Source organism: Lynx canadensis, chromosome A2 (assembly GCF_007474595.2).
Source record: "Lynx canadensis isolate LIC74 chromosome A2, mLynCan4.pri.v2, whole genome shotgun sequence".
NCBI lineage: Eukaryota > Metazoa > Chordata > Mammalia > Carnivora > Felidae > Lynx > Lynx canadensis.
This window is the reverse complement of record NC_044304.2, coordinates 15737948-15759158: the sequence shown is the minus strand read 5'-3', so window position 1 is coordinate 15759158 and position 21211 is coordinate 15737948. Positions and strand designations below refer to the sequence as shown.

At 49.7% G+C, this 21211-nt stretch overlaps 1 protein-coding gene across 17 annotated transcripts in view; it reads right to left on the bottom strand.

Annotated features, from left to right (window-relative positions):
- The window catches only part of LOC115507498 (C-C chemokine receptor type 3-like), a 31100-nt gene extending 10171 nt beyond the window's left edge, over positions 1 to 20929 (bottom strand). For 2 of the 17 annotated variants that reach the window (XR_003966726.2, XM_030305916.1), the window contains exons 1-5: positions 7867 to 7954; positions 5432 to 5569; positions 4934 to 5116; positions 4223 to 4313; positions 649 to 689 (exon numbers count right to left, since the gene is read on the bottom strand). Coding sequence is in view for 12 of the 17 variants with exons in the window: in XM_030305916.1 (XP_030161776.1) it covers positions 649 to 685 (37 nt within the window). In the remaining 5 variants the exon portion in view is untranslated. Of the gene's footprint in view, positions 1 to 648; positions 690 to 1670; positions 2480 to 4222; positions 4314 to 4933; positions 5117 to 5431; positions 5570 to 7866; positions 8089 to 9274; positions 9407 to 17534; positions 19046 to 20863 lie in introns of those variants that run through there. The other 15 variants (XM_030305929.2, XM_030305924.2, XM_030305930.2 and 12 more) reach the window with 15 other exon arrangements.
- Positions 20930 to 21211: the final 282 nt, after the last annotated feature.

Here is a 21211-nt window from a genome sequence, read left to right as displayed (position 1 = left end):
GGAGGGAAACATTATTTGAATTCCACCAGATAGCAACCAAAACTCTTCGTCTGCCCTGGAGAGAGATGTTCTGTCTTCCGAGGCCGTTTCTACAAAACATCCTTGAAAAGGTAATCTACAACAAACACTGCCAGGCCTCGGCTCCGAAGGCACGCAGAAAATTGCCCCCCAACACCCCCGCTCAACCGTGTGGGTAACTGCTCTTCCTTCCCAGGGCTTCCATACACAAGCGTAAGCAGGTAGATATTTTCTAATCTTACCCTGTTGGCTGCATAAAAGCAGAACACTACATTCATCATCACGCACCTTGCTTTTTTCACTTAGCAGTGGAAGGTTCTCTTTGTTCCTGCTGCAGAGAATCCACTGTGTGGATAAACCAGTTTATTTAGCCAGTCTCCTATCAACAGATACGCTTTGCTGTTTCAGACAATGCTGCCTGTTGCTGATCTTAGGCAGGAAGTTTTGGGTTTGGCTTGGTTTTCAAAGCCCATCACATGCTAACCTTATGGTCAGCTAGAATGACAGGTTAGCATGTGATGGGATTTTAAAGTGGTCTGAGACTACATCCAGAGCCCTGTGCTAGGTCCCAGGCAAGACACTGAATGTGAACATTGCCCAAACTGGAATGCAGTGGAGAAGAAACCCTACCTGGTAAGGATGAGTTGAAGGAGCCAGAGGTATCCATCCACCTAGGAGAAAAGACACTTTGGGTAGGAAAGAGAGCGAGGTACTGGTGTGTAGATAAGAACCTAAATGTGATTCACCGTCAACCACAGGAGGTCGTTCCAAGAGGCAAAGTCAAACACCACATAAGAAAGAGATTGAGGGGCGGCCGGGTGGCTCAGTTGGTTAAGCGTCCAACTTCGGCTCACGTCATGATCTCACAGGCCATGTGTTCAAGCCCCGAGTCGGCTCTGTGCTGACAGCTCAGAGCCTGGAGCCTGCTTCGGGTTCTGTGTCTCCCTCTCTCTCTGCCCCTCCCCTGCTCACGCTCTGTCTCTCTCTGTCTCTCTCTTTCTCTCTCTTTCGAAAAAATAAACATCCAAAAAATTTTTAAAAAAAGAAACGAAGAGCTTGAGGGGGATCATCCCAAATGACATGTGAGGTGCTGAGCAAACTGTAACTAGAGACACCTAATGCCTGATAGGGACATTATGGGAGGGGATTTCCACAGAGAGAAGAAGTTGGCTACGGCAATTGTTCTCAGCCCTGGCTGCTCTTGGCAAACGCTGGGGAGATTTTGCAATCCCAATGCCAGGCTGTACCCCTGAATAGTTAAACCAGAATTTCTGGAGGTAGGATTCCTTTTTCTTTTCTTTTTTTTAAGTAGGCTTCGCATTCAGTGCGGAGCCCAAAGCGGGGCTTGAACTCGAGAACCCTGAGATCAAGACCTGAGCCGAGATCAAGAGTCAGACACTTAACTGACTGAGCCACGCAGACGCTCCTGGGCCACCCTGATCCTTACGGCTCCCCTACTCTTAGGGGACATGAAATCTCTCCTAAATTTTATGAACCTGTTTTCTGTCCCTCAGTTACATACCCTCCAACCTCCTCGAGCTTAGGCAAGAAGCAAAATAAAGAATGTCAACGCGGTGACACAGCGACCCTGAGAGCGAACTCAATTTTAATCTGTATTAATAGATCACCCAGAAGAAAGGAAATCCACGTACCTGATTCTCCATCGACGTCTCCACCCAGCTGCCCCTTCATTTATTCATCCAATTACCTCTCCAACTAGCTACTTGGATTGCTTCCCACTCTACAGTGCAGCCAGGCCTCCCAACCTTTCACTTTTTTTTTTTTTTTTTAATTTTTTTACAGAGAACCTGGAATAGTCAAAAGAATTATCTGGTGTGGTGCTACCCAACAGAACTCTTCTGCAATGATGGACATGTTCTGGGTCTGTGTTGTCCAACGGGGCACCCCTCGCCAAATGGCTGTTGAGCGCTCGAAATGTGGCTGACCTTTTCATTTTATTTAAATGTAGTGAACTTACATTGAAGTCACCGCATGTTCAAGTCGTCACCAGAGTGGACGGTGCAGAACTAGCGACTGGTCACTGTGCCCGTAGGACTCCTGACAAGTGATAGCTGCTTACTGAACACTTCCGGACTGAATCGAATAATTTTCGCCCCGCTTCTCACGGTTCGGACTACACATTTGAAATATGATGTTCTGTCCCAGGTACCCCATGTTAAGAGGGTTAATGTCAATCTGGAGTACAGGACAGGCTAGGGTGAGAAAGGTCCAGAAACATCAGCCGTGGCTGACAGAACTCAGAATGTTTTGTATGAAAAATAAGAGGCGTCAAATCCTCAGATTAATTTTAGTTTTTGTTTCTTTGTTTGTTGTTTGTTTTTGTTTTTGTTTTTGCCAGTATTTGTCTTTGGTCTGGACCCAAGTTTTCTAATCTTTTTTTTTTTTTTAAGATTCTTTTTAAGTTTATTTATTTTGAGAGAGATTGAGAAAGAGAGAGAGAGAGAGAGAGAGAGAGAATCCCAAGCAGGTTCCACATGTCAGCACAGAGCCCAAGGTGGGCTTGAATGCACAAAGCATGAGATCATGACCTGAGCAAAACCAAGAGTGAGAAGCTCAGCGGACTGAACCTCCCAGGCGTCCTTCTAATCTTTTTTACGAAAGGTCTGGATTAGGCAATGTTTTAGGTCCCTTTGAGATGGACTGATGTGATAGCTTTTCCTGCAGAAGAGGGAGTAGACTCCCAGAGCGCAGAAACTTGATGGCATCGGAGGAGACTACCGTCAGGCCCACCTGGGGAAGGACATGTGGGAACTACCAGGTTGTGTGGGAACAGAACGGGCTGCCTGGCGAGCCAGGAAGCTCCCTCCCCGGAAACACACAAGAACCTCTCAGCACTGTATTTTAGGGCAGCACAAGGACTTCCACATCTGCTGATCATTATCATTAGTTACTAGAGCAAAGGCTACACTCCGTGCTGGAGTGTGGTCAGTTCATTTTAAGTGACTTGGTTTTATTCACCTGCCAAGTGATTTGGGATATTCTTTTTTATTTAATTTTTTTTTTTTTACATTTATTGATTTTTGAGAGAGAGCACAAGCAGGGGAGGGGCAGAGAGAGAAGGAGACAGAATCCGAAGCAGGCTCCAGGCTCTGAGCCGTCAGCACAGAGCCGGATGCAGGGCTCGAACTCACAGACTACGAGATCATGACCCGAGCCGAAGTCGGACGTTTAATCGACCGAGCCACCTGGGCGCCCCAGTGATTTTGGATATTCTTACCAACTTTCTTGCCCAAAGATTAGATTGACTCTTTATATTTCAACATGGGGTGTTTCAAGTGTGGTTGAATTTTAATTGTATTGCAGGTTGATCTGCCATTTAGTTGAAAGAGATGATTGTGAGGAATATGTTTTCATAGGGAAGGCATGACTGTGTAGTCAAAATAGCATGGTTGGGGTAAAACCACGTAAAACGGAGAAAGAACGTCTGCCCCAGATCTCCTTTCTAGGTGCCATATCACACTTTTATATCGTTTCTGTATTCTGATATTGTTTTTTAACATTTCTTCAATTTTGAGAGACCGAGAGAGACAGAGTGTGAGTGGGGGAGGGGTAGAGAGAGGGGGAGACACGAAATGCGAGGCAGGCTCCAGGCTCGTGAGCTGTCCACACGGAGCCTGTCGCAGGGCTTGAACTCATGAACCACGAGATTGTGACCTGAGCCAACGTCAACCGCTCAACCGACTGAGCCACCCAGGTGACCCTCTGTATTCTGACATTTTAAATGTTATATCTTGCACCCTGTTCCATGTGGCTAGTAATTATTTGAAAATATAATTTGTAGGGGCCCCTGGGTGGCTCAGTCGGTTAAGCGTCCGACTTCAGCTCAGATCATGGTCTCATGGTTCGTAAGTTTGAGCCCCACATCGGGCTCTCTGCCATCAGCGTGGAGCCCGCTTCAGATCCTCTGCCTCCCTCTCTCTCTCTCTCTCTCTGTCCCTCACCTGCTTGTCCTCTCTCTCTCTCAAAAATAAATAAACATTAAAAAATTTTTTAAATAAAGGAAATATAACTTGAAAAGACACCAACATATTGTATAGATATTCATGGCTATTTAATCATTGTCTTATTGGTGTGCGATTAAGTTGTTCCAGATTTACACTTTTATAAATAATACTGTAATAAACATCTTTGTATTTTTTTAAATTATTTCCTTAGAGTAGGTTTCCCAAAGCACAATTTCTACCTGTTTTCTAAGTCTCTTGATGCGTTTTGTCAAATTGCTTCCAGAAAGTGTTCAGCGATGTATATATTCTGGGCAGTAGTAGGTGATGGCTCTAATCTCAGCAAGCATCCATCAACACCAAGAAGACAGAAAAGAGAAAAAAATTGGCCACGTATATGGGCAAAAGAGACGTCATTACTGTGTAACTAATATTTGTTTAATTACTGAGCATTTTTTAAAACTGTAATTGGTAATCATCCATATTTCCTTTTCTGTGAATTATCTGGCGGTGCCCTTTACCCATTTTATGCTGGGTACATCTGCTTTTTTCTTGTTGAGTCGTACGATTCTTGCCCCAAGAGAAATAACTCAGCCTACCTGGTTCAATGTAATCATCACCACCGTCTGAAAAGAGCTACAAATACCCCTATCACTTCCGTATACCAAAGTCCCCATACTCCCATCACCCTCCCTCTAAACACCGGTCAAACAACTGTTAACTTCCACCCGCATCAATCCAAGGTTTCCCAAAAGATTAGGAGGGATTTCTACCCCTATCCTCTAGGACAGGTCTAGGAAAAACAAACAGTCAACCTTGTCGATCCAGACACGAAGACCAAATCATTTGATTCACTGATTCATCATCATAGCCTGACTTAGGGTGGATTTTCAATGAACACTTAAAATACACATGTATATATACAACTGCACTATGTAGATGTATGTACACACGTATATGCAAGTTCTATTTTCACGGACTGTTTCTTACGAAGTCAACATCGATACACGTGAAATGGCTAACTTGGAGCGGTCATGTCCTCAGTAGTTGAGAATTTATGAAGGCACGGAGAACACACGATGGGCCCAGCCGTGGGCATGCTGACTGATGAGGTACAAAAGGCCAAGTGTGGATGACTGGGAGAGGCAAGGGTATCACAGCATGGGTGGGGGAAAGAAGGAAAGTGGGAGAAAGCAAGAAGAAAATGGACATGTGTCACAACAAACTCTCCTACTTTGGCCCCATACCACCTACTAAATCACCCTCTCCTCTGCCTCCGCAATCCAAGAGCGCTCTGGAGAGGCACCGCTTGCCCTGCCTGGACCCCTCTCTCCATCTCCTTGTTCCTGGAAACCTGGCGGTCTACCCGGAAATCACTTTTAAGCGAGCGACTTCTATTGCAATGTAGTAAGTTCTTGCCCGGAAGAGAACAGAAAGAAGGCAAATGGTACCTGTGACTTTAGCAAAGTCCTTTATGCACCCGGGGACAGCTTAGGTCTTGCCACGCACGAAATGGAGAAGCCGTCTGATCAGAGGCATTGGGAAGGTAGGACACAAGACGGCTTCCCCTTTTAAACAGGCTCGCTGCTCTGCAAGTTTTCAGAAAGTTCTCAAGTTCAGTACAGTTCTTCTTTTCTGCTGCTGGAATTACATACTAAACCCTCAGTTGAGTAATCTTTGAGATGAACACTGCTAATGTTCAGCAGCCGTTTCGGGGTTCTGCATTCTCTTGGCATTGTCCTCTCTCTCTCTCTCTCTCTTTTTCTCTTTTTGGAGGGGGGCAGATAATTCTTGAATAAACATTGCTTTGACCCGGGGTACGGGGCAGGGCAAAAAGTAAAATCGAGTGGCAGGCGGTAACTACGTTTATCGTGGTGAGCATGAAATAAGGTAGGGAATGTAGTTCGAATCACTAGGCTGTGCACCTGCAACGGATATAACGTTGTATGTCAATTATACTTCAATACCAAAGGGAGTTTTTAAATTAAATCAGAACTTTCCCGCGAAGGCAAGATGAGGACCACGGGATAACCTAGCTATTCCCCAGAGCTCTAGAGGAGACTTGATGAGTCGAGGTGGAGCGCAGGGTTAGGCGTCCCCAGAAGACCCGAGAAGTGCCTTTCCGTGTGACCGAATAGCTCCATAACCTTCATCAGCAGATCGTGCTGGACCTCAGCCTTCTCACCTGTAAATCATCAGGTTGCCATGGAATCGACTAAGATAAATACGGAAGAAAGACTCTGTAGGATATACAGGGCTAAGCAAACATGAGCTGTGGCTAGGCTACCACCGTGACACGTGTGCGGGCTCTATGTGCTGATGGGTCCGGGGCACCTGTCGCGACGCTGGGCACCGCGCAGGCATCACCCAACATTTGTGGGAAGAGCTCTGACCTTAGAGGCGCGACCTTTGACAAACTGGCCGCGTGGACGACGTCAAAGCAGTTGGCCAAGCGTCTATCAAACATCTCTTATGTACGCGGGACTGTGACACACACTGCCAATGGCAAAGAAAAGATGGGGGGAGAAAGGAAGGAGTCTGTCGGGAGGGCTCATGGACATCCCGGAGGCTCGAGTTTGAGCCAGCCTGGTAGCCAGGCTTCAGTGTCAGGGGGGTCAGCAGAAGCCTTGCCAGAGAAGAGTTAGAGAAACCGGAAACGTCTGGTAGGAAGAAAGAGATAGGAAGTTGTGCTATATTATGATAGAGTCGGCCTTTCCCTTGGGCTCTGTGGGGCATCCCCGGGTGGGGAGAGGCTGCCACGAGGCAGATTTCTGCCCCAGAGAACAAGAAGTCTCTGCAACGTGTCCCACAAGGGGGACCATCCTGGGAGCCCCCTGATGGAGCTGGGGACGCATGGCCTGAGTGGCCTTCGTATTCAGCCCTGCGAGGGCAGCTCCCGGGGGCCAGGGACCACAGCCACAGGGACCAGAGAATAAGGAAAACTCTCTCCACAGGTGAGAGGGTGGGTTAGAAAATGCCAGAGGCCTTGCCTAACTCCAAGGCTTCCTGCTGCGTTTCTGGGGACCCTCTTTCCGCCCCAAGTCTCCCATTCAAACCTCACGGGGGACTCACTGGTCCAGACACGCCTCGGGCAGTCTCACCCTCTCCCCTCTCTGCTGGTCTGCACCCCGTCCGCAGTGAAGGCCCAGCTTCCCCGTGAGGACATCCTTTTCTGCTTAGAAAGACTGGACTCCTGGGTCCAGGCAGCTGGAATGGTGCTTGGCTTCCTCATCTGCAAACGGAGGTAAGCACAACACCTCCATCTATGGGAGGGTCAGGTGAGGTGGCCCATGAAACCCGCCTGCTTGTGGGAAAGGCCCAACCAGGGCCCCACCACGATGACGGTGTCTTAACGTAGCAGGTGCTTGGAACTGCCCGCCCCTCCTCTAAACTTCCGTGGCATTTCTGGCCGACCTTAGTTTTCTGGTGCTCAGTATCATCGGGAGAGAAAAAAGCACCCCTGCCCTCCCCATCTGTCCCCTTATCTTCTCTGGTTCTGAGGATGTTAAGAAATTAAGGGGCCACACATGACCCCGTTCACTAAACCGCAGAACTGGATGCTTTATCTACGGAGCCAAAGGCAACCCCAAGGGCCGCGGGCAGCTAGCTCCCTTTCCTGGCGAAGAGGACAGGGCTGAGCGAAGCCTTCCCCGTTATCCTTTCCAAACTCCCCAAGTTCAAAAGTCACCGCACCTCCAGCAGCGGGGAGGGTGGAAGCCTGGTGTGGACACTGAGTGTCCTTCATGAGAAGGAGGGTGGCCGGCAGGGACGGGGCTGGGACTTCTGTCTGATAAGTGGCCACCCGCCCCTGAGCTCAGTCTCCACCCCCTCGCTGGGGACTTAGAATTCTCCCGGAGTGATTTCAGCAACCGAAGAATTTCTTTACCTTGTGGAACACGCCAGCTGTTGGCGATGGCGATAGAGGGAAGTCAACATGGAGAGGCCTAAAAAGGTGACGGTTCCGGAATCACCTCGGGGTACGTCGACGGGGAATGTGGAATTCAGCAGAGGCTTGGATCTTCCCGGGAGGGACCCCAGAGCGTTCTCCACGTGCAAGCAGTGAACCATGGGAGCCCTTCCTGGGTGCTCTGGTCAGGGCAACGTCTTCCTACCAATTGAGAGATTAAGCTTTAGAGAAGCTTACGATGGGGGCTGATCTATGTGAGGGTAAACACAACCACCTATGATTCTTCTTCCTTTTTTTTAGTTTTTTTTTTAATGTTTCTTTATTTTTGAGAGAGAGAGAGAGACAGAACATAAGCAGGGGAGGGGCAGAGAGAGAGGAAGACAGAAACTGCAGCGGGCTCCAGGCTCTGAGCTGTCTGCCCAGAGCCCTACGTGGAGCTCGAACTCACGAACTATGAGTTCATGACCTGAGCCGAAGTCAAACGCTTAACCGACCGAACCACCCGGGCGCCCCTCCCAATCCTATTTTTAACGTAGAAAAAAGAAATGTGTTCTTTCAAATAGCACCTGTTAACATTCTTTAAGACCAGGATTCCTTAGAACTCTGGGAGATGCCGGTCTGATGACTGCAGCTGCAAACTGCTTTCTGGCCCATTCTATCATCTATCTATCGCGCAGCCCGCGAGGTCAGCAGGGATGCTCACATCGCAGACGACAAAATGGAGAGTCCGCGAGGGACTTGGCAAAAGCCACAGAGAGGGTGAAGGGCAGGGCTGCTCTCCACCCCCGAGTGTAGACTATCCACTGAGTTCCTCTTTTCTCCTGCACTATCCCACCAGCTGAGGGACCCGTGCCTGCCGAGTTTCAGCTGATGATGAGGACGCCCTTGGGGCCAAATGTACAGGCAGAGCCCAAAGAGGTTTCCCCGAGGTCCCGAGCGGCTCGTTTAGCCTTGGGAGGGCCAGGAGATTTGGGGTGCTTCTTCCCTGCTCCTCGAGGTGCTAAGCTCACAGGAAAACCTGACCCCAAACACCAATACCCTGTGACCAGATTCTCAAGGTCACATACACGAATGCAGAAACATTTCAGAGGAACAGCCACAAACCAAACTGAACACAAGGCAGCTTGGGAATATAGGGGCATCGGCAGGAGAAACAAACACAGAACCTTCAGAAGCTCCGGGGCGGGGGGGTGGGGGGGGGTGGCTCTTGCAGGAGAGCTCAGGTCAACCTCAGCCTTGCATGTGTGAAAGGAAGTGATTGCAGAGCAGTAGAGCGTCCGAGCTTCCTTGAGGGTCACCCATCTTCCGGTCACCAGCTCCTGGGCCCCGGGTCTCGGGGCCCAGCCGGGGCGCAGAGACTGAGCTCGGACCACACGCTTCCACTCACCCACATTTTCCCAGGGGGGTCGTGGGAGGGCTTCTGCAGCCGGCACGGCCTGCTTCTGGCTCGCTGGGGGTCCAGGGTGTTTCTGGGTTCCCTCTGTCCACTGTACACTGCCCTCCTGTGAAGCCCAAAGGCCTACAGAAACAATGGGGCGCCTGGCTGGCTCAGTCGGTTAAGCCTCGACTTCAGCGCAGGTCGTCATCTCGCTGTTTGTGGGTTCGAGCCCCGGGTCGGGCTCTGTGCTGACAGCCCGGAGCCCGGAGCCTGCTTCGGATTCTGTGTCTCCCTCTCGCTCTGCCCCTCCCCTGCTCGCACTCTGTCTCTCTCAAAAACAAATAGACATTAACAAAAATAGACAAGAGAGACAGGAAATAGAAGGGACGGCAGATAACAGATCTTTAAGCTCATTTCTCCTTCGCCCAAATAGCAGCCAGAAATGTTTCTCCCCTGAGAGAAAATTTCACTTCTGCTTTGTGCACGACTCAGGAGCATAGCGTTTGGGAGGCTTCTGCGACCCCCAGTGGCTGGAAGGACACCCAGAAGTGTGACGTTGGGGTGGACAGGCCTGAGGGTTCATTGTCACAGAGGAAGATTAATTGGGATACGTTTTGTCTATTGTTTTTAAGTTATTTATTTATTTTGAGAGAGGGGGGGGGCAGAGAGAGAGAGAGAGAATCCCGAGCAGCTTCCTCACTGTCAGCGCAGAACTCGACGCGGGGCTTGAACTCACAAACCACGACATCATGACCTGAGCCGAAATCAAGAGCGGGAGGCTTAACCCACTGAGCCGCCCAGGCGCCCCAGTCTGGATACTTTTTAAACGTGTCAAGCCTCTGCCTGTGTTGCACAGCACGAATCCTGAACGAATCACAAAATGCGCCTAAGTCTCCACTGTGGAAAAGATCAAAGAGCCGTCAGCCCCCAGCACGAGGGGACAGAAAGGACTCGGACAGTTGCAGGAGTGACAGGGGGTGGGGGCTGCCTCCGCGGTGTGGAAGTTGCAGGAGGAGACGAGGGGCAGAGAAATGACTGTTTAATAATCAAAACAGCTTTTCCTGAGCACTTTTATCACAGCAGGGCCTCTGCTAAAGGCTTTCCGTGTTTCGTGCGGAGTAAACCTCTCTCGGCGAGTCTGCGAGGTAAGTGCACTTGTGTTTTACCATCTCTCGGAGGAGGAACTGAGGCAAGTTGGTTAAGCAATGAGTCCAAGATCACATCACCAGAACACGGTGGGGCTGGGCTGGGATCCCCCTTCTGCCTGATTCTAGCCCCACTGTGCGGCCACCTCCCTACAGGTCTGGATGTGACTCACGGCTGGGCTGGGGGCCCCCTCGTCCCTCTCCAGCAGCCCATACCCAAACCCCAGCAGCCGACTTTTAGATCAGGACACCTGTGCTTTGATGCTACATTTCTTTACTATTTTTTTTTAATGTTTTATTTATTTTTGAGACAGAGAGAGACAGAGCATGAACAGGGGAGGGGCAGAGAGAGAGGGAGACACAGAATCTGAAGCAGGCTCCAGGCTCTGAGCTGTCAGCACAGAGCCTGACGCGGGGCTCGAACTCACGAACTGCGAGATCATGACCTGAGCCCCCCAGGCGCCCCTGCATTTCTTAAAACAACAACCTGAAGAAAATGTGCACATGATGGCTCCTTATAACAAGGAGCGAGTCAGGGCAGAGGGGGGACTTCTCCTGAGTTCACAGTCCTGCTGGATTCCTCCCTCCCTGTCCTGCTGACTCATCCCCTTGCTTGCTGGTTTCTCCTGAGAGGCTCAATGAATCCTCCCCCCACCGGGTCTGAGAACCCGATATTAGACGGGGAGTTTACCAGAGATGACAGCTTCTTTTTCGCATCAGCTTGTTAAGATACAGGTTCTGGATGATAAATTGCATCTGTTTAATGTCTACAATTTGATGGATTTTGGCACTCGTACGTATCCGGGGAAACAACGGCCACAATCATGGTATAAACGTTTCCATCACCCCAAAGAGATTCTTTGTGCCCCTTTGCTGGCCACCCCTCCCGCTGCCCCCAACGCCAGAAACCACGTCTTCACGGTTCTTCAGATCAGTCTCTTTGCCCACTGCCTGAACATTAAGCCGAAACTATGGCTTTTGTATGGCACCACTTCAAGGTACCAACTTTTACATCAGTTAAGAAGATGCTAGCATTTTCTACCAGGGTGCCTGGGTGGCTCGGTCGATTAAGTGGCGGACTCTTGATTTTGGCTCAAGTCACGATCTCACGGTTCATGGGTCTGAGCCCCACATCGGGCTCGGCACTGACAGTGCATGAGCCTGCTTCTGATTCTCTCTCTCTCTCTCTCTCTCTGCCCCTCCCCTGCTCGCATTTGCACTCTCTCAAAATAAATAAATAAACTTAAAAAAAAATTTTTTTAAAGAAAATGCTATCTACCAACAAACAAATTTCAAAATGCATGATGAACTTAAACATGTATTTCTGGATCATGCATAGCTAATCAGGATCACTAATTAGTGGCCGTCTGCCTCCCATCCTTAATTTAGGGAGCAAGGCACCCTGCATATCGTTGAGTCTGATATCACTAAAGTCGGCACCATGATCAAAATATATAAAGTCGTATCGCCCAAGAGGTGGGGCAAAGGGCATGAAAGGGTTTTGTGAGCAGGCCTAGAGATTGCTCACATCACGTTCGGCCAGTTCCATGGGCTAGAACTCACTGATCCAACCACACGTAAACGCAAGAGAGGCTCAACAGACCACTGTCAGTGTGCCCAGGAATTACTCATGCTCTCAGGTATGCAAGCAGCTCTCTGAACGGAAGAGGAAAGCTAGGAAGAGGGAGAAGCAAGGGATACCGACATGCAATGTCATAGCAACAACATAACGACGAAACAGCACACGATGAGAATGACTATCATCTTTTGAACAGTCTCATGCCCAGCGTTCATCATGGCGTATCAGGTGACTCTCACGATTTTGCAGGCATCCAAGTTACAGGTAAGGATTAAAGCAGTGTGAGATTACATGACACACCACGGTTGCGCAGCCATCCGGTGGCGGAGAATAGATTTGTATCCTGAACCTTCTTGACTCCTTCGTGTCTGAGGTTAGTATCAGGAAGAACAAATCAACAACAGCATGCTCCCTACTCCCATGAGAGAGCTATGGAATATCAGCAGCAGGTTTCAAAATAACCCAGGGCATCAAGAACACCAAGATTCTGCTGTTGTTGTCCAAGGAGTCTAGAAGGATTATAGACTCTAGAATACACTTCCCACAACTTAGATCTCAGAACAGATGCTGAAGAAGACACGTGCACCATCGATCCGAGGGTGGGGTCAGCTCAGCCCCAGGAAGTGGAGAGAGTTATTTGCTACTTACAGTCCCCTCTGCATTCTAAGGAGGACGGATCACAAAGAAGGTTCTTAATGAGACGACGGGGGTGAGGAGGAGGGCACACATTTTTTTAATTTGAGAGAGGGAAATTTTCCGTAGGTAAGAAAAGAATTGATTGTCATGGGGAGTGGGTGTGATGTGAGGTCTGGGAACAAAGATAAGGTAGGCACCAGGGGGACTGACAAGGTCGTGAGGGGCCAAAAGGGAAGACACTCAGCAATGCGGCAGCCGATGAGAAAGAGTTTGGGAACAGACAGTGCGGTGTGGGATGGAACTGTCCTGTATCACTCAGAGTTTGGTCATGATAAAGGCTTCTCCAAGTATCTTTCACCAGGAAGGGAATTAATACAGGATTTCAATCCCTTCACAACTAGTAAATATTTTCGAGTTCTCATGGAACTCTCACCAAGATAAAGCACATCCAGGGCTTCAAAAATATTTTTAAAAAATTGAAATGACACAGAATATGTTCTCAGACCAAAATGGAATCAACTGAAAATCACAGAGAGATGACAGGAATGTTTGCAAACACTTGAAAATTTAAAAACACGCTTCTAAATCATCCATGGGTCAAAGAGGAAGTCTCCAAGGAAATAGAAAATACATAGAACTAGATGAAAACAAAAACATAATGAGTCAAGGTCGGTGGGGGTGTAACTAAGGCAGGTCTAATAGGACAACATGCAGCACTTAATGCTTAGTTAGAAAGGAACGGTCTCACATAAGTAATCTAAATTTCTTTCTCAAGAAACTAGAAAAAAGGCAAAATAAACCTAATAAGCAGAAAGAAGGAAAAAAGCAAATCAACAAAATGAAAACAAAAGCAACACACAAAATCAATGAAATGAACAGCTGGTTTTTCCCAAAAATCATCAAAAGTGGTAAACCTCTAGCAAGACATGAGAGAGAGAGAGAGAGAGAGAGAGAGAGAGAACACCAATTAATGTCAGGATTGAAACAGGGGACATCACTACAGACCCTTCAGTAAAAAAAAGGATAACAAAAGAATACTAGGAACATATGATCCTAAGTGCAAAATCTTACAAGAAATGGAGCCATTTATCAAATAGTGACAGAGAAAGCATTTGACAAAACCGTTCACCCATTCATAATAAACATTCTCAGTGAACTATGAATGTAAACTTCCTCAAAGTGATAAACAACAACTACAGAGAGCCACTGACCCCATCACACTGATGAAAGTCAGGGCTTTGCTCCACAATCAGGAATGAGGCAAGATGTCCATTATTTCTTCCTTACCACTCCTACCACAGAGGTTAACCAGTGGCAAGGAAGAAAAAGAAATAAAAGGCATACAAATTGGAGCAGAGGAAGTAAAATTTAGTGCCTATTTGAGGAAGACATGGTCACCTGCAGAGAAAATCCCAAAGAATCTACTAAAAAAATTCGGAACCAGTAACTGAGTTTAGCTAGGTTGCAGGGGGGAAAAAACCCAACAAACAAAAAGCAACCACATTTTTATGTATTAATGAACCCAAAACTAAAAACACAATACCATTTACAATTGCTCCAAAAAGCTTTTAGATTATACTTCTGTACCACTTTACCAACACATTTGCAGGACTTGGTGCTAGGACTTGCAAAATGCTGGTGAAGGAAGTCAAAGCCCTAAATAAATGTAGAGAGACAGCCTACGGACATGGGTTGCAAGACTCAACGTAGGAAAGATATCAGTTTTTCCCCCAATTGATCAACAGGTTTAAAACAATTTAGATTAAAATCCCATCAAAGGTCTTTTTGTACAAAAAGACCTAGACACGCTGATTATTCTTACATTTATATGGAAAGTCATAGGACTTTGAATTGCTAAAACATTTCTTTTAATGTTTATTTAATTTCGAGAGAGAGACAGACAGAGAAGGAGCAGGGAGAGAGAGGGAGACACAGAACCCAAAGCAGGCTCCAGGTTCTGAGCTGTCAGCACAGAGCCCGACACGGGTTTGAACTCATGAACCGTAAGATCATGACCTGAGCCAAAGTCAGCCGCTTAACTGACTGAGCCACCCAGGAGCCCCTGCTAAAACAATTTTGAAAATGAGGAATAAAGGCAGAGGAATCACTTCATCTGATTTCACGACATCATCTACGGTAATCCAGGCAGTGTGGTTTTGGCAGAGGGATAGACAGATCAACGGGACAAAACAGAAAATGTAGAACTGGATTCTCAAAGACGCCCACCTGCCTTTTGACGAAGAGGCCGTGACAGCCTTTTCAACGAACGGTGCTGAAGCAAGTAGATAGCCACAGGCGGGAAGAAACCAACGGCCGTCAGCCTCAACCTCACATCTCACGCAAAAATTAACTCAAATCGATCACAGCCTTAATTATAAAATGTCAAATACAAGACCCCAGAAGATGACAAAGCAGAGATCTTTGGTCTCTGCGTCAAGGCCACGTGTTCCTAGACTTGAGGCCAAAAGCGCCATCCATAAAAAGAAAAATTGCTAAATTAACTTTCTTCGAAACAGAAACCTTTCCTCTTCGAAATCCTCTACTCAGCTGATGAAAATACAAGCTACAGACTCAGCAAATATTTGTAAGCAACATCTCCAGCAAAACATGTGTATCTAAAATGGACAACACTCTTCAAACTCAAGAGCAAAAAATCCAGTTAGAAAACGGGCAAAGACATGGGGCATCTGGGTGGTTCAGTTTGTTAAGCGTCCGACATTGGCTCAGGTCATGATCTCGCGGTCCGTGAGTTCGAGCCCCGCGTCGGGCTCTGTGCTGACGGCTCGGAGCCTGGAGCCTGCTTCGGATTCTGTGTCTCCCTCTCTCTCCCTGCCCCTCCCTTGCTCATGCTCTGTCTCTCTTTCTGTCTCAAAAATAAAGATTCTTTTTTTTTAATTAAAAAAAGAAAGAAAGAAAATGGGCAAAGACATACACAGACATCTCCCCGAAGGAGACATACTAATGGCAGCCAAGTGCATGAACACATCTTCAATATCATTAGTCATTAGAAAATGTAAATAGAAACTACCACGACACCTATCAGAATGCCCGAAACACAAAACACAGCGACAAAACCAAATGCTGGTGAGGATGGGGAGAAACGGGATCCCTCGCACATTGCTGTTGTGGATAGAAAATAATACAGCTGCTCTGGAAAAGAGTACGGCTGTTTCTTCCAAAACTAAACCATGTCCTTACAGTACAACTCGGCAGTCACATATCTGGGCGATTTATCTTAAAAAAAAAAAATTAAGATTTTTAAATTGAAATGCAGCCTGAAGTACACTCATCTTAAGTTTTTGCATATGTATACACCCGTGTAACCGCTAGTCAGGACATTGCCAGAAGCCAGAACATTCCCTGACCAGGTACTTCCCAGTCCGTACCCACGGGGTAACTGCTGTTTTGTTTCTATTTCCATGCATTAGTTTTTTTTTTTTCTTTCAACTTTTTTTTTTTTTTTTTTTTTTGGGACAGAGAGAGACAGAGCATGAACGGGGGAGGGGCAGAGAGAGAGGGAGACACAGAATCGGAAACAGGCTCCAGGCTCTGAGCCATCAGCCCAGAGCCTGACGCGGGGCTCGAACTCACGGACCGCGAGATTGTGACCTGGCTGAAGTCGGACGCTTAACCGACTGCGCCACCCAGGCGCCCCTCCATGCATTAGTTTTGACTGTTCTTGAACTCAATAGAAATGGACTAATGTAGTATATAATAGCAGCTGATTATCCTTTTATGCTGTTGTGTAGTATTCCATCGTATGGATATCCCGCAATTTACCCATGTTATTGTTGATAGGAATTTGGGATTTTCAGTCTGGGACTATTCTGAATAAAGTTACTAGCACCACTCTCGTGCACGTCTTTTGGGTCCACCCGTACTTCTCTGTCTTGAGTGTAGAGCTTGCAGTAGCATTTCCGGGTCAAAGAGAAGGCGTGTGTTTCACTTTACATTTTGCTTAACGGTCTTCTAAGCGGTTGTACCAATTTATACTTTCCGGCGGTGCGTGAGAGTTCTGGGATTCACATTTCGCCAACACTTGGTATTGACTATTGTTAGGAATCTTTCTTTCTTCCTCCCTCCCTCCCTTTCTTTCTTTCTTTCTTTCTTTCTTTCTTTCTTTCTTTCCTCCCTCGCTTCCTTCCTCCTTTCTTGCTTGCTTTCTTGATGTCTTGTTTTCTTTCTTGCTTTCTTTCTCTTTTCTCTTTCTTTCCCTTTTTTCTTCCTTCCTCCCTCCCTTCCCCCCTTCCCTCCTTCCTTCCTTCCTTCCTTTCTTCCTTCCTCACTCAGCCATCCCAGTGGGTATGTGCTGCAATCCCTACCTATCTCAAACTGTGGTTTCCATTTGCATTTCTCAAATGATTAGTGATATTGAGTACTTTTTCACGTACGTGCTGGTTCATTGGATATCCTCTTTTATGAAGTCTTTTGCCTATCTAAAAGAAAATTAGGTTGTCGTTTCCATATTGACTTCCTGGGGCAGGTGGGGGGCGGTTTAATCTATTCTGTATATAAGCCCTTCATCCGAGAGAGGTATCTTGACCTGGTTCTGGCTACGGGCATTCCTGCCCTTTTCTACTCAGCTCCTATTATCCCCGGTCACACCTAACACCGATTCAGTTGCAACAATGCCCAGGCTGTAGCTTCTGGACCCCACTGGAGAGACCAGCCATCCCCCAATACCACCGCCAGGATCTCGGCCTCATGCCAGCCCCTGCCCGGCCAGATTCTGGACCAGCCACGGGACACAGGTCTCTACCATTTGTCCCTTCTCCCCTCACCTCTTTCTCAGGAGCAGGAAGATTTCGCACTCCCGGCACTAAGGCAGGATGGAAAGGGAAAATGAGTTTATTCAGGCAGGCGCCTGACAATGTCGCTCTGAACAAAAGATGTCACACGTCACCCTCACCTGTGGTCACACGCACACCTCAGTGCACAGGTGTGGACCCCCAGCACCTTGCGTTCGTGTAGCTCTGTGCAGGGTGCTGTGGAAACCGTGCACGAGACGGTGGGGCCCGGGTCCAGCTGCGGAGAAGCTTCCAGTCAAGTTGGAGAGAAAAGAGGTAACACAGGTTCCATGATATCCCGGAACAGCGTGTGGTGGTCAGCACATAAATAGGGCACCTCCTTGAGATAGTCTCTCCTTCCCTTTCCAGCGCGGAGGTGGGGGGTGGGGGTCCTTGGATGGCTTTTTTGTGTTTTGCACGCAGGAGGCACTTTTGCCACACCTTTGCCACTTCGATGGAGGCTTGGGCGAAAGAAATAGACTGCCACTTGGTTCCCATCGGCTGGACACCTGCCGGCTGCCAGGCACAAGCCAGAGAAAGAAAGGTTATTATCCCGGTTTTACAGGTGGGGAAACTGAAGCTCGAGGCAAGTGGCGGAGAAAATTGCCCGAGACTGCACGTCGCACGGTGGGCGTCCGAGGGAGCCGTAATTGGGACCCAAGCGTGACAGGCCGGGGGAATTATTCTTTGCTGGGAGATGCACGGACAACGAGGGGAGGAGGGGACGGTGCCAGAGGGTAAAGCCGGGGCCCTGGGGAGCCAGCTCTCCGAGGCAGGGCCCAGGAGAAGGGCCCCCTGCAGGCTTTCCTCCCGACCTCTCTGCCGGCCTGGTGGTACCTTCGATGGGAAGCCTAAGGCCGCCTGGCTGGTGCCCTGGACAGTAAGGCGGCAGCGGGAGAGGAGCGAACGACACAAGAGAGAGTGGCACAGCCAGGCTGTCAGCCCCTCTCCCTGAAACGTCCCCAGCCTGGAAAGCGGGATCCCTCACGCACCCAACTGCTCTTGAAGCCCGTGTGTCCCCGGGAAGCCTCCGTGCCTCCCCCCACCTTGCCCACCCACGAATGCCCGGGGCCACACCCTGGGGCTGCGGGCAGGGGGCGGACCGCTTGTTGATGGGATCCCTAGTGGTGGCTGGTGGCCTGGCCCGCCTCTGGCCTCGCTGTGCTGAAACGGGAATTCTACCGCCCAGACAGCAGGAGGACCTTCGACATCAGGCCCTGGATGACGCCTCTGCCACGGTCCAAGAGTGCCCTCTAAAGGACCGGGTCGTGGTGAGCGCGGGAGGTCACGGCCTTCGAGCCACAGCCATTGTCCTCTCTACTCTTGGGAGCAGGCCCTGGGAGGGGCGGTCCACCGACTCTGTCTCTGTCCCCCAGTGGTAATTGGTTTAGACCCCTGTGGGCCATACTGCCACACCTCCCTCCTTGAGCGTCAGGAGGAAGGATGGGGGGTCTTGGTCTCTTCTCCCAGGGACAGTCCCTCCCCGGTGCTCTGTGTAACTAAGGCCACTGAAAATGCAAGCCCGGGGCAGGGAGGCCCAACTGGCCTCAGGTTCGCCCGACCTGGGGAGGCCCCCCCCAACAGCCATCTTTGGAAAGGCCTTTGAAGGGACTCTGGGTCCTCTTTACAGAGACGTCACGAAACAGGCATGATTGGAAGCATCAGAAAGAGGATAGGAGGCTCAAAATGGGAACTCAAGATGAGAAAGTAGCACTGTGTGGACAGCAGTGAAGTGGCGTTGGGGGGGGAGGTCCCGGAGCAGGGGGAGGGGGGCTCCCTGGGGGGAGGGGGGCCCTGGAGCAGGGGGAGGGGGGCTCCCTGGGGGGGGGAGGGGGGGCCCTGGAGCAGGGGGAGGGGGGCTCCCTGGGGGGGAGGGGGGCCCTGGAGCAGGGGGAGGGGGGCTCCCTGGGGGGGAGGGGGGCCCTGGAGCAGGGGGAGGGGGGCTCCCTGGGGGGGGAGGGGGGGCCCTGGAGCAGGGGGAGGGGGGCTCCCTGGGGGGAGGGGGGCCCTGGAGCAGGGGGAGGGGGGCTCCCTGGGGGGGAGGGGGGCCCTGGAGCAGGGGGAGGGGGGCACGCTGGGGGCACTTTAGGGAAGGAAATGCTGGTGCAGGACAAAGGGAGTTGGAAGAAATTTCTGTTCCTAGACCTTCCTCTCCAGCCCGGTCTGTAGGAGCTAAAAGAGCACAAGATTATCAGATGAAAACTTTGAACAGGATCTTCAGTGACAGGCACGCGGCCAGCTGGTGCTTGGGGGGTGGGGGCAAACACCAAAAATGAAGGCCAGTAAACAGAACTAAATACCACCCCCCCCTCCTCCTCACTCCCCGGTGAAAATCCACAGAAAGAAAAGGAAGACAGCCGGGAGACCAGAAAGTCCAGAAAAAGGGAAGGACGAAGTGGGTCCGAGACGCCTGGACCGAAGGCACGAACCCGAAGGTGCAGACCCCTGGCTAGAGCCCGTGTTTGGGTGCCCTGAACCTGAGCCCCACCCGCCCCCACCCAGGGCAGCGGGCAAGGCCTGGGCCTCGCTCGGTGGAGAGAACTGGCTGAGCAGCCGCGGACTTGTGAGCGGGCGCCCCTCCGGCGTGAGGGGATCCCCCTGAAATCAGGCAGCTGGGCCCCCGGCTAGTTGTGCAAAGGGCGGGCACTCAAATAAAAGCTAGTTTCTGCCCAGACCCGAGGTTCGTATACACTGAGAGGCAAACTTTCTCATTAGGTCCCTTTGGCCACACAGATTTAACACTGAGGCCCTGTGCACTCACGGCCTGCGGTCGCCCGGCAGTATCAGCCCTCCGGGAGGAAAGAACGAAAAAGGCATCAACTCGTGGCATTTGCTGATTCCCCGGGGTGGGGGGGGAAGGCTCTTCCCGTGGCCAAGTTCCGGATACCGACTTAATGTCGCTGACGGTGTAGTTGGGTCGCCTGAGTCTGCCGTAGGGCTTAGGGAGCCATAATAACACTGAGTAACACTACATACTAAAGGTCTTAGGCGCATCCCTTCCTTAAGGCTCACAGAGGGGAAAAGTGAGGCTCAGGAAAATAGTGAGCTTGCCCTGGGTCACCAGCGACTATTCGGTGGAACCGGGTGTTTGCAAGAATGTAGCTATATCAGTCTGCCTCAAACCAGCAGTTCTCAAGATTTAGTCTCAGGAATGTGTATGTCTACAGTACCATTGCACACACCAATGAGCCTTTGTTTATGTGGATTATTAATATTTACTGTGGCAGAGTCGGTTACGCGTCCGACTTCGGCTCGGGTCATGCTCTCTCGGTCCCTGAGTTCGAGCCCCGCGTCGGGCGCTGTGCTGACAGCTCGGAGCCTGGAGCCTGCTTCGGATTCTGTGTCTCCCTCTCTCTCTGCCCTTCCCCCACTAGCGCTCACACGCTCTCTCTCTCTCTCTCTCTCCCTCAAAAATAAACATTAAAAACATTTTAATAAAAAAGATACGTACCATAGCAGGAACTAACACTGAGCCCTGAACACAAATTCAGCGATTCCCTTAAAATAACAGGAATGAAACTGTTACATCATAACATAAATAACACTTTCGGGAAAATAATTTTGTTTTCCCCGGATGCAAACAATGTCAGTGCAAAGAGTGGCCGGATCCCCAAAGCTGCTTCTGTCCCACCGCCCGCCCCGCACCCCCTCCTCCCCCACCCACCGCCCCGTCTGTTGTGATCGTTTTGGCTGAAGTCTGTGAAGGAAAACCAGCCGCACACAGGGACGTAGCTGGAAAAGGGAAGACGTCAGGGACCCCTGGCATGGGTGTGGGAGACCCCTTGGACCCCATTTTGAA